This window comes from Oncorhynchus tshawytscha, linkage group LG04 (assembly GCF_018296145.1).
Source record: "Oncorhynchus tshawytscha isolate Ot180627B linkage group LG04, Otsh_v2.0, whole genome shotgun sequence".
Taxonomy (NCBI): Eukaryota; Metazoa; Chordata; class Actinopteri; order Salmoniformes; family Salmonidae; genus Oncorhynchus; species Oncorhynchus tshawytscha.
Window position 1 is genome coordinate 32,908,411 of NC_056432.1, and position 13,847 is coordinate 32,922,257.

Genomic DNA, 13,847 nt, shown 5'->3' on the forward strand with positions numbered 1-13,847 from the left:
GTAATAATATTATGAGGCACAGTTTTTTTTTGTGTGTGTGTGTGTGTGTGTGTGTGATGTAAGTGAGCTAATGTGTTTGGACCCCAGGAGGAGTTAGCCAGCAGCTAATGACCAGCAACCCAGGAGGAGTAAGCCATCAGTCCTGTTTGTCGTAGAAATATACTATTTGAATAGACGTTTTTTTACATCACCCACTTCCTGATCACGGCAGCAAACAAACATGGCGGCCACCATGGAGCTGAGATGCTGGGGAGGTGATTGGGGTTTGCCTTCCGTCCACACAGAGTCTCTCATAGTGCTGGTAAATGCGTTCATAAAATACGAAATTATGATATGATCTTTGTGTCACGAATGTTGTACTGCATGGCTACATTTCTCATTGTTTTATCTGACAATATTCACCTCTGATGATGCAAAACCATCAACAAGACTGAGCTATTTTAGCTAGCTAGCTAACATTAACAAACTGGAAAGTTAGCTAAGTATTAGTGGTAGAATCGATATTTGGTATTTTGTTTTTTCTAATCATCTAGCCTTTTAGAGGCTTTTCAATGAAAACTTGAACCAACTAACAACATGCACTGTTCAGAATGTGTCTAACTGTCTGTAGCTAACTAGCTACAGTAGCTAATAGCTGTCAGATGCCATTCTCATTGCTAACATTTCTTCAAGTTCAAGGTCAGCTCTATCTTGATTTACGACTACTGTCCTCGGTACGACCATTCTCCTGTCTTCTTATGCTGAACTGTGTAGTTATGTATCCCAGTAGTTAATTTGAACATATCCCTATTTTGCTAGGACACTTGCATGATCCCGTTCCCTATAGGCTAGTTGCAGATACTGTATGAACAATGCAACGAATTTGCACAAGCTCTCATAACAAGGTGACACCGTTCCTGTTGAAAAAGGTGTACAGCTGCCAGCTAATTTGCTGGCTGACAGTGTCAACAAAACAATTTGGCATGATTACTATAAGCCTACATGTTTCCTGCACTTCCTCTGAACTACACTTTTCCTCATAGCTACCTTTCTGGGCTACTTTTTGCCTAGCCATATCTATTGACTAAAAATGAGATACAAAGAACTCAGATTGTTAAATGTTGTCTCTTTTTTAAGTCAATAGATATGGCCTCACCTTGCCATGTGTGTTATCACTGTCACTTGTCCACTAGGACTGCCATATCTGAATGGTTGTTCTTGGTGCTTACCCACCATGCTGATAGTCTGCTTTTAGAACTGGAGCCAATGCCAAATGATACTTAGTGATATCTTGTAGGGCCGTGACGATACCAGTATAGCCCTACTCGTTAGTGCAGTGGAAACAAAACGCGAAGCTTCAGGCACACTTTATTTGGATAGTCCATCTGTAGATGCTCTATCAACAAACATTCTGTTGATAAGCAACTGACTATCTGTTGATAAGAAGCTGCTTGCTGGGGTTAGGGTAAGGGTAATAAGGGTACGGGTTAGGGTAAGGTTTATAATAAGGGTTAAGGTTGGGAAAGTTAGGGAAAGGGTTGAGGTTAATGCTAGGGTTAGTAGATAGTTAGTTCAAATGTTACTGATAGTCCATCTGTAGATAGTCTATAATAGAGCATCTATCCAAATAAAGTGTTACTTTAACTTTTGGGAGGAAAACTGCACTAATTCTGCAAACAAACATGTTTAAGTTGTCACCCAGAGTCAAATGTACTTATTTTCTAAACTATAGCACACACTATTTTACATACAGTTTTTTAAAGGACCAACGAGTTTGGTCTGCTTCGTGGTTTAATTTTTGCCATGGAAAAATATTGTGATTCTGGTATCGTCACAGCCCTCATATCTTACAGAGCTTAACATGCCATACCCCAGAAAGCGTACTACTTTGACAACAAGGATATGAAAGCCTACATAGTACTCTGACAACATTGATATGAAATCCTACATAGTACTCTGACAACATTGATATGAAAGTCTACATAGTACGCTGGCAACATTGATATGAAAGCCTACATAGTACTCTGACAACATTGATAGGAAAGCCTACATAATACTCTGACAACATTGATATGAAAGTTCATAGTACTCTGACAACATTGATATGATCTTACCTGGCTAAAGCAAGGGACAGTTCATGACAAATGACTGTCATGTCTTCTACCATTACTCATGGTTATTATTATTATGCTGGCTTTATAATAAAGTGTTGTTCAGTAAAGTTGTCAAATACTCTTATTTCTTGTCATTCCTCTGAACAACTAACGTATCTATGCTCTCTCTCAGGCCTATGCCAAGTTCTCTGGAGCCACGATCACAGTAGCTCCCATAGACTGGACGTGGAAGACTTTGACAGGTACTGCTGCTTGGTTTAAAGTCCAAAGAAACATAATTCAGTTGTTCTTATACAAGTAATAACATGATAATTATTATGTCATTTCACCATGTAAAAAACATCACTAGGCTACTACAGTAGGTAGGAATAGATACATGACTATCTGATGCAAGACTATCAAATTGACTGCTTACTATACATATAGCACATTGTCAGTCTGAGGTGTTGTCTCTATGCCTGCTCTACTGTAGTTGTGTAGTCCATGACATTTGGATTGTGCAGTAGCACAGGATGAAAGACACACTGTCAAACTCCCCTATAACCAACACTACTGGCCCACTGTTTCCCCTATCCAACACTACAGGCACAGTGCCAGAGTTGGTCTACCAGGGATCCACAATAACCGAACCTGCTCAGATTCTCAACTTCCTGAGAAAACAGGTAAAGTCTCCTTTCTGCCTTCACCATAAATGACCTTTTTAAGAACTGTATTTGCAGTGCAGTGCTAACAACAAAGCCTGTGTGTTGTCTAGCAGAGGTTTAATGCAGACTATGAGTTGTATTTGCAGTGCAGTGCTAACAACAAAGCCTGTGTGTTGTCTAGCAGAGGTTTAATGCAGACTATGAGTTGTATTTGCAGTGCTAACAACAAAGCCTGTGTGTTGTCTAGCAGAGGTTTAATGCAGACTATGAGTTGTATTTGCAGTGTTTAACAACAAAGCCTGTGTGTTATCTAGCAGAGGTTTAATGCAGACTATGAGTTGTATTTGCAGTGTTAACAACAAAGCCTGTGTGTTGTCTAGCAGAGGTTTAATGCAGACTATGAGTTGTATTTGCAGTGCTAACAACAAAGCCTGTGTGTTGTCTTGCAGAGGTTTAATGCAGACTGAGTTGTATTTGCAGTGCTAACAACAAAGCCTGTGTGTTGTCTAGCAGAGGTTTAATGCAGACTATGAGTTGTATTTGCAGTGCTAACAACAAAGCCTGTGTGTTGTCTAGCAGAGGTTTAATGCAGACTATGAGTTGTATTTGCAGTGCTAACAACAAAGGCCGTGTGTTGTCTAGCAGAGGTTTAATGCAGACTATGAGTTGTATTTGCAGTGCAGTGCTAACAACAAAGCCTGTGTATTGTCTAGCAGAGGTTTAATGCAGACTATGAGTTGTATTTGCAGTGCTAACAACAAAGGCCGTGTGTTGTCTAGCAGAGGTTTAATGCAGACTATGAGTTGTATTTGCAGTGCTAACAACAAAGCCTGTGTGTTGTCTAGCAGAGGTTTAATGCAGACTATGAGTTGTATTTTGCAGTGCTAACAACAAAGCCTGTGTGTTGTCTAGCAGAGGTTTAATGCAGACTATGAGTTGTATTTGCAGTTTAATGACTAACAACAAAGCCTGTGTGTTGTCTAGCAGAGGTTTAATGCAGACTATGAGTTGTATTTGCAGTGCTAACAACAAAGCCTGTGTGTTGTCTAGCAGAGGTTTAATGCAGACTATGAGTTGTATTTGCAGTGCAGTGCTAACAACAAAGCCTGTGTGTTGTCTAGCAGAGGTTTAATGCAGACTATGAGTTGTATTTGCAGTGCTAACAACAAAGCCTGTGTGTTGTCTAGCAGAGGTTTAATGCAGACTATGAGTTGTATTTGCAGTGCTAACAACAAAGCCTGTGTGTTGTCTTGCAGAGGTTTAATGCAGACTGAGTTGTATTTGCAGTGCTAACAACAAAGCCTGTGTGTTGTCTTGCAGAGGTTTAATGCAGACTATGAGTTGTATTTGCAGTGCAGTGTCTAGCAGAGGTTTAACAGACAAAGCCTGTGTGTGTTGTCTAGCAGAGGTTTAATGCAGACTATGAGTTGTATTTGCAGTGCAGTGCTAACAACAAAGGCCTGTGTGTTGTCTAGCAGAGGTTTAATGCAGACTATGAGTTGTATTTGCAGTGCAGGCTAACAACAAAGCCATGTGTTGTCTAGCAGAGGTTTAATCTATGAGTTGTATTTAGTGGAGGTTTAATGCAGACTATGAGTTGTATTTGCAGTGCTAACAACAAAGCCTGTGTGTTGTCTAGCAGAGGTTTAATGCAGACTGAGTTGTTTTGCAGTGCTAACAACAAAGCCTGTGTGTTGTCTAGCAGAGGTTTAATGCAGACTATGAGTTGTATTTTGCAGTGCTAACAACAAAGCCTGTGTGTTGTCTAGCAGAGGTTTAATGCAGACTATGAGTTGTATTTGCAGTGCTAACAACAAAGCCTGTGTGTTGTCTAGCAGAGGTTTAATGCAGACTATGAGTTGTGTTTGCAGTGCAGTGCTAACAACAAAGCCTGTGTGTTGTCTGCAGAGGTTTAATGCAGACTATGAGTTGTATTTGCAGTGTAACAACAAAGCCTGTGTGTTGTCTAGCAGAGGTTTAATGCAGACTATGAGTTGTATTTGAGCAGTGCTAACAACAAAGCCTGTGTGTTGTCTAGCAGAGGTTTAATGCAGACTATGAGTCCCTATTTGCAGTGCTAACAACAAAGCCTGTGTGTTGTCTGAGCAGGGTTTAAGCAGACTATGAGTTGTATTTGCAGTGCTAACAACAAAGCCTGTGTGTTGTCTAGCAGAGGTTTAATGCAGACTATGAGTTGTATTTGCAGTGCTAACAACAAAGCCTGTGTGTTGTCTAGCAGGTTTAATGCAGACTATGAGTTGTATTTGCAGTGCAGTGCTAACACAAATCCTGAGTTGGAGGGAAACTATGACAGCCCTGCTAACAACATCCTGTGATGGAGGGAGGTTTAATGCAGATTGAGTTGTATTTACACACCAGTCACTGCTAACAACAAAGGTGGACTATGAGTTGTATTTGCAGTGCTAACAACAAAGGCCGTGTGGACAGATCCACCATGGCCTACACGCTCTATTGGAGGAGAAACTACGACCAGCCCTGGTAGGAACAACCTGTGTGTGTAGTTGTTGTGTGCTGATTGTTGTGGGTGTGTATGTTGTTTTGCACTGAGACACATTTTGAAAGTCCAGCAGTTTTTTGTTTGTGTACTGAGTGTTATGTGCCCTGTATTGTGTACTGTATTCTAAATATGTATTCTGTGTGTGTGTGTGTGTGTGTGTGTTGTCCTGTAGTTACACACATTCTGGGTGGATGCTGAGAACTATGCTAACCTGACTCGGCCGTGGTTCGCCTCCCGCTCTCCCTTTCCCCTCAACTTCCTGGTCCCTGGTCGCCATGCCAACACAGCCCTGTCCCGGATCCTGCTGACCAAGGGAGAGTCTCCTCTACACACTATCACTGAGGTGGAGGGAAAGGTAGGACAGATCCCCTATACACACCATCACTGAGATGGAGGGAAAGGTAGGACAGATTCCCTCTACACACCATCACTGAGGTGGAGGGAAAGGTAGGACAGATCCCTTCTACACACTATCACTGGAAAGGTAGGACAGATCCCCTCTACACACCATCACTGAGGTGGAGGGAAAGGTAGGACAGATTCCCTCTACACACCATCACTGAGATGGAGGGAAAGGTAGGACAGATTCCCTCTACACACCATCACTGAGATGGAGGGAAAGGTAGGACAGATTCCCTCTACACACCATCACTGAGATGGAGGGAAAGGTAGGACAGATCCCCTCTACACACTATCACTGAGGTGGAGGGAAAGGTAGGACAGATCCCCTCTACACACCATGGAGGGAAAGGTAGGACAGATCCCCTCTACACACCATCACTGAGATGGAGGGAAAGGTAGGACAGATTCCCTCTACACACCATCACTGAGATGGAGGGAAAGGTAGGACAGATTCCCTCTACACACTATCACTGAGGTGGAGGGAAAGGTAGGACAGATCCCCTCTACACACCATCACTGAGGTGGAGGGAAAGGTAGGACAGATTCCCTCTACACACCATCACTGAGATGGAGGGAAAGGTAGGACAGATTCCCTCTACACACCATCACTGAGATGGAGGGAAAGGTAGGACAGATTCCCTCTACACACCATCACTGAGATGGAGGGAAAGGTAGGACAGATCCCCTCTACACACTATCACTGAGGTGGAGGGAAAGGTAGGACAGATCCCCTCTACACACCATGGAGGGAAAGGTAGGACAGGAACATACAATGTGGGGACAACTTGATACCAAATGATATCCCAACCCTGCATTCTAAGTAAATTCACCTTTCCCCGTCCCCTCTCTCGTCAGATTTACAGTGAAGCTAAGGAGTGTCTGAATCTGCTTTCCCACAGATTGGGGATGGCCTACTACTTCTTTGGGAACACGTGAGTTCTTGTGTAATTTGGTCAGATGCTAGATTAGGCTGGGTGTGATTATATTCTGTGTGGTGTATTAATGTAGCTGTCTTTCTCTGTGGCCCAGGCCATGCAGTCTGGATGCATTTGTGTTTGGCTTTGTAGCTCCCCTCCACAAGGCCAGCCTACCCAGCAGCCCTCTGCAGAGCCACCTCAGACAGCTGGACAACCTCCAGCGCTTCTGTGACCACATACTCAACGCTCACTTCAGCAGTCATCCCGGTGAGACCAGCGCTCTATGCCGTGTGTGTGTCAGTTTATACATTGATGATTGCTTCAGGTCCAGGTTATTGGGTAAGGGTTACAAAGATCCTGCTGTGTTTTTAATAGAACGTGTCAGTGAAAATCTGGTGAACTTCAGGTCCTGCAAAGCCTTTTCTAAACAAAGGACGTACAACTTTTGCCAAGTTGTCATTTGCAGCAGGAGCAATACCTAACCGTCTGTGTATGTGCCTGTGTCGGTGCGTCGGCGAACGAACACGGTTTACTGCTTCTTTTGTCTGGGCTGTGATGGAGAACTTCTGCTGCGTTCTGGCATATCTCTCTCTGCTCTCTGTATCTGGGCTTTCTTCGTATAATGGGCTCTCTCTCTCTCCTTGTTTCTGTTCCTGCTCCACCCACCCTCTCTCTCCAGGGTCTCCCCAGCCGGTTCAGGAGACGGTGGATGCCAACCTGCAGAAACTCACTCAGCTTGTAAACAAAGAGTCCAACCTCATAGAGAAGGTCCTGCTGCTCTCGTCTCCGTGTGTATTTGCGTGTGTTGTGTTAGTCATTGGAGTATATTGTGAGCATTAGTTAGACACTTTTTTGTTGTTGTACGTATTTCAAGATTAGTTCACTTCTTCTGTTTGTGTGTGCACGCTCGCATGCATGTGCGTCCGTGAGTGTGTTTATATTGTGGTTAGTAACTGTGTTATACAGTGCCTTCGGAAAGTATTCACACCTCTTGTTATTTTCCTCATTTTGTTGTGTTAAAAAGTTGGATGAAAAAGAGTTGAATTGTCATTTCTGGTCAACGATCTACACAAAATACTCTAATGTCAAAGTGGAGGAAAAATTGTAACATTTAATGAAAAATAAAACACTAATCTTGATTAGATAAGTATTCACCCCCCTGAGACAATACGTGTGAGATACACCTTTGGCAGCGATTACAGCTCTGAGTCTTTCTGAGTAAGTCTCTAAGAGCTTTGCACATCTGGATTGTACAATATTTGCCCATTACTCTTTTTAAAATTCTTCAAGTTCTGTCAAGTAGGTTGTTGATCATTGGTAGAGCGCCATTTTAAAGTCTTGCCATAGATTTCAAGACGATTTAAGTCAAAATTCTAACGTTCAATGTCGTCTTTGTAAGCAACTCCAGTGTAGATGTGGCCTTGCGTTTTAGGTTATTGTCCTGCTGAAAGGTGAATTTGTCTCCCAGTGTCTGTTGGAAAGCAGAAAACCAGGTTTTCCTCTAGGATTTTGCCTGTGCTTAGCTGTATTCCATTTCTTTTTATCCTAAAAAAAATCTCCCTAGTCCTTGCCGATGACAAGCATACCCATTACATGATGCAGCCACCTCCATGCTTGAAAATATGAAGAGTGGTACTTGGTGATGTGTTGTGTTGGATTTGCCCCAAACATATTCAGGATATTATATATAATATATTTTTGGGAGTATTACTTAAGTATGGGCGACAGGTAGCCTTGTGGTTAGAGCGTTGGGCCAGTAACCGAAAGGTTGCTAGATCGAATCCCTGAACTGACAGTAACCGTCGTTCTGCCCCTGAGCAAGGCAGTTAACCAACTGTTCCTAGGCCGTCGTTGTAAATAAGAATTTGTTCTTAACTGACTTGCCTAGTGACTTGCCGGGTGGCGCAGTGGTTAAGGGCACTGCACTGCAGCGCCAGCTCTGCCACCAGAGACCCTGGATGCACGCTGTGTGCGGCTTGGTTGGGTTGTGTATCGGAGGACGCCTGACCTTCAACCTTCGTACGGGAGTTGTAGCGATGAGACAAGATAGTAGCTACTAAACAATTGGATACCACGAAATTGGTTACAAAATTTTAAGAATTAAAAAAAAAAGTGCCTTGTTGCAAACAGGAAGTATGTTTTGGAATATTTTTCTTCTGTGCAGGCTTCCTTCTTTCCACTCTGTCATTTAGGTTAGTATTTGGTGAGTAACTAAAATGTTGTTGATCCATCCTCAGTTCTCATATCACAACCATTAAACTCGGTAACTGTTTTAAAATCCCCATTGTCCTCATGGTGAAATCCCTGAGCAGTTTCCTTCCTCTCCAACAACTGAGTTAGGAAGGAGCCAGTATCTTTGTAGTATTTGGCTGTATTGATACACCATCCGAAGCATTGTTAATATGCTCAAAGGGATATTGCTCAAATAATATTTAGGGTTTGCATTTGTATTTTTACACATCTACCAGTTGGTGCCCTTCTTTGCGAGGCCTTGAGAAACCTCCCTGGTTGGTGTGGTTGAATCTGTTCTTGAAATTCAGTACTCGACTGAGGGACCTTACAGATAATTGGGGTAGTCTTTCCAAAAAATTTATGTGAATTGTTAGCACAGTTTTACTCCTGAACATATTTAGGCTTCCCATAACAAAGGGGTTGAATACTTATTGACTCAAGACATCTCAGCTTTTCATTTTTTATTAAGGTTTTTTACATTTTGGGATATTATTGGGTGTAGGTCAGTGACACAAAATCTCAATGTATGGTTACTGACTGTGTTTGTTCTCCTGCAGATGGATGACAACCTGAGGAGCAGCCCTCAGCACAAACCCCTCAGAGCAGACCCCAGACCCAGCCCGGGCAACGACAAGAGCTCTACCCCTGCCTAACCCCTAACCCCTCACCTCTAGCCCTCGACCTCTCATCCCCGACCAGCCTGGTGGATGGGATGGGTGCTGTATTATACTAAACCTGGTTCTGTAAATGCCCTAGCCTGAGTGCCAGTCTGTTTGTACTAGCATGCCAACTCTTTCTTACTCATTGACAAGCAATGGAGTTGGCAAGAGCACAAACAGATCTGGGATCAGGCGACAAATACCCTAGGTTATCCTTTAAATTATGCATTTGATAGTTTTAGAGAGTTTATGCCTTGCAAGTGTAATTAAAACTGCCCTGAATGGAAACTATCAATGAAGAAAAATAATGGCAGAATTGTGGACTATTTAGAGATGATGACGTCTGTAAAATAGATATGGTTTCATGAAATGAGGGAGAAGTGCACGGCGAAATGGAAAGGTTTCAGTGGTTTAGAGCGGAATGCTGAGGACTGCTACCAAACGAGAAGCCTTTAAACATTGAAAGGCAAGAGGCAGGAAATGAGAAGGCCAGTTGGTTTAAAACGCTCTGAGAGAGAGGTACTGCCTTTCTACTGACCTGCTGTAAGATAGGGAAAACCTTTTCTAACAGATTCTAAAGGGTTGAAATGACTGAGGCCCCAATTCATTCCAACCTGCATTGTAGTATGTATTAAACACAGGAACATGTGAACATGTTTTCTTTCCTGTGGTTGGGTAATATCCAAATGCAAAACTCCTCCCACAGGTACATGTACTGTCGATGCTCTCAGGTTTCAGAAATAGGTTGTGTTCGTGGGCAGTGGTCGTGTAAACAAGGTTACTGCATAAACACTAATATGGCAGGTTTGCTGGAATTTATTCATAGATAAGGGCTAAGTCTATGCTAAATATACGAGGCAGTTATTCTTTAGCTCTGTGGTATAATGGGAAATAAAATGTATGGGTCACTTAATCTACATGTTTGTAATGAACAGTACAGGTTGAATTGATGCATCATTTTGAGAGATTCTGGTGTAAATGAGGTCATTACTGACAGGCAGACACTGACACTGGTCTACTTGAGCTTTGAAACGTCATAGCTACTGTAGTTGCTGTTGCACAGTCCTAAATGATCAGAATAATGCTCTTTCCTCACCTGAGGACTGACTCGACCGTTTCTCTGCTGAGACTCGACGCACGCCCCAAATGGCACCCTATTCCCTACATGGTGGGCTACTTTTGACCAGAGCGCTATGGGCCCTGGTGAAAAGCAGTGCACGATAAAGGGACTACAGTGCCTGAAACAGGTTTTCCTCGAGGATTTTGCCAGTGCAAAGCTGTATTTCTAGCTGTCTGTGGTGGTTCCATCCAGACCTGATGTATCTATGTACATAATCATTAAATGTTCCTATTACTTTATGAGGGCATGTGCTGTACAGCTGTCTAGTTTCAGTTCATTTGTGTTCATATTGAATGGGGGAATGTTTAATACAATGCAGATGATTTTGTTTGTTAGAATGTCACTTATTTTACTGAGGGAGATGTCTAAGCCTAAAGTTTTCCCTTTAACAAATAGATCATCTTTACAACTGTTGTTAAGGTAGCTCTGTGAATAGACTTGAAGTATATATGTACAGTATGTATGCTATCATATCGCTGTAGAAGTTAGCCCGTTTAATTAGCTATCGTCCTGCCTCTTCATTAACAGATCGAGTCGTCGTGATCGTAACGTTGTATCATTGTAAATACATTTAAATACGAATCCAATGCATTTCATTCGGTATTGTTTCTTTATAACGGTGCTGCTTAGATGAATGCGGCTCAACTCTCCTCGTGTGTTTTCTTTCTTTAGCTAAGACTGAAGTAAGTTATTGATTCTACAGTTGGGGTTCATTTAGGCGTTTTAGATTATTGTTCAGCAGAATCAAAAAGCACTACGTTTGTATACTGCCCTACAAAACGCAGTACCTATGTTTGTTTGTTTTTTACTGCAAAATCTGACTTCAAAGTCTTTTTATGTAGAAGACAGCCATTTCTGATATATTCTGATCAAAATTTGTAGTTATTGCGTTTTGCCTTTGTAGGGCAGGCAGTATATTGTGAGGTATTTTACTTTTGATATCAAATCCATCAAGTCTGATCTCAAACACAAACAAAAAAGGTGTAATGGATTCTGACTCAAAAGACGTTGCATATTTTCTCTTTTGATCTCTAATTCGCCCCATGTTGTGGAGTTGTTTTTGTAAAGATGTGTTTTGTTGATCATGATTTTGTCTATATTAGTTATGCTGTGCCTACATCACCATCGCCTTGTCTGTTATGAGCAGGTCCATCTATTCGGGAACATGCTGTGCATTAGACAATGATGGAGAACTCTGCTAACATACTGTACGCCATCTCTGCCTGCAGATGTCAGAAGTATGTCATTACTGCATGTTTGAAGTATGTCATTTGTCTCCCACTGACATCCAGAGCCATATATTTATATGACTCTGGTGACATCCAGCATCAGCTACTGTAATAGTGGCTCTATTCACCTGAATGTTCCATGTTGTTTCCTGTGCTTTGCCTTTGCTGTTGTTTACTTCCTTTGTTGACAGGATTAACAGGGACTGTTCAGTGCTTAAAGGGAATGTATCCATGTAGTGAATATTCCCTTTAAGCAATGAATATTATTCACTTCATGGATACATTCCCTTTAAGCGCTATGGAATTAGTTACAACTGTATTCATTGTTTTGGTTTGTGTAAGAAAGAGAAGAAATACATGTATAGGAGAAAGGGAGACAGTATTAGGAAGGACTGGTACTGTGTGTCTTGATAAGACTGCAGAAGCGATTGTATAGCTGTAAACTACTGTAACCAACTTTCTCAGATTAAACTCATGTTTGGAATTGTAATAACACTATTGTCACTTTTATCCAAGTTCAGAAAGTCACAGTTAGGATTTGGCCCATTGTCCTTAGCTGGTCAATACTTGAAGTTCAAACAACTTTAGTAAATTCATTCTCCTGAGGTTTTGTGATGGGATGAAAAACAGAGTTTTAACCATGATATTGCCATTGTAATATCATATTCCTGGTTCATTCTTTGTGCATGGTTGCACATGAATGCTTTCATTTCAATTTAATAAAAGTATAACCTAACCACCCATTTAATTTGAGTCTATTGTAAAATGAAGAACAACCTAATTTACAAAATTGCCAATGTGCTCTTCCCTGCCTCTCCCATTCACTCTCACTCTCTCTCTCCTCTGGTTGTGTTGTGGCTGGGTGGGTAAATCTCCTCTTTGTTTTGTCTTGGCAATCAGCCTGGAAAATAAAAGTGATTAAACCAATGGGAAATGATGCAAAGCCCTGACCTCAGAAATAACCCTATTTGCTCTAGCCGGTGCCTGTGTGTTTCTGCTCTAGCCGGTGCCTGTGTGTATCTGCTCTAGCCGGTGCCTGTGTGTTTCTGCTCTAGCCGGTGCCTGTGTGTTTCTGCTCTAGCCCGGTGCCTGTGTGTTTCTGCTCTAGCCCGGTGCCTGTGTGTTTCTGCGGTGCCTAGCCCGGTGCCTGTGTGTTTCTGCTCTAGCCCGGTGCCTGTGTGTTTCTGCTCTAGCCCGGTGCCTGTGTGTTTCTGCTTTAGCCGGTGCCTGTGTGTTTCTGCTCTAGCCGGTGCCTGTGTGTTTCTGCTCTAGCCCGGTGCCTGTGTGTTTCTGCTCTAGCCCGGTGCCTGTGTGTTTCTGCTCTAGCCCGGTGCCTGTGTGTTTCTGCCTAGCCCGGTGCCTGTGTGTTTCTGCTCTAGCCGGTGCCTGTGTGTTTCTGCTCTAGCCCGGTGCCTGTGTGTTTCTTTAGCCCGGTGCCTGTGTGTTTCTCTAGCCCGGTGCCTGTGTGTTTCTGCTCTAGCCCGGTGCCTGTGTGTTTCTGCTCTAGCCGGTGCCTGTGTGTTTCTGCTCTAGCCGGTGCCTGTGTGTTTCTGCTCTAGCCCGGTGCCTGTGTGTTTCTGCTTTAGCCTTCCACATGGAAGCCATTAAGTGTTTTCTGACCAGCCACACGTTTCACTTCTGCACATGCACCATGAAAACAATGCAGAAATAAATTAAATAATTTCTCCTTACCTCTCTCTCTTTTATGAAGGGAAGTAATCAAAGGACAGTCAGGTGGTGCGGAGCCTGGAAAAGAGTCATGTAATTATGTTGGGAGTGGGATAATATATTTCCTTTGGAAAAAGAGAAGGCCTCAGCATAGTTCTGAGATTAGGTTTTAGATCAGGCCAGCTCTGCTAATAGTTGTTTATTAGAACATTTAAAGATGTTAAATACCAAGTATCAACGCTTACAGCCTAAAGTGGATCTAAAACCTTTTCTCTAACTTTTCCAACAAGCAATAAAACTATCAGTAGCCTGGGTGTCATTTTGTGTCTGTTTTAGCCAACTATAGCCATCAAATCTGGATATTC

At 42.5% G+C, this 13,847-nt stretch overlaps 1 protein-coding gene across 1 annotated transcript; it reads left to right on the plus strand.

Annotated features, from left to right (window-relative positions):
• Positions 1-81: 81 nt before the first annotated feature.
• Positions 82-12,557, plus strand: mtx3 (metaxin 3). The gene is made up of 10 exons (XM_042320657.1): positions 82-301; positions 2,266-2,335; positions 2,679-2,755; positions 4,576-4,632; positions 5,186-5,236; positions 5,428-5,610; positions 6,513-6,589; positions 6,687-6,841; positions 7,254-7,342; positions 9,364-12,557. Exons 1-10 carry the CDS (start codon positions 221-223, stop codon positions 9,457-9,459), a joined length of 936 nt encoding a protein of 311 aa, XP_042176591.1. The 5' UTR covers positions 82-220; the 3' UTR covers positions 9,460-12,557.
• Positions 12,558-13,847: the final 1,290 nt, after the last annotated feature.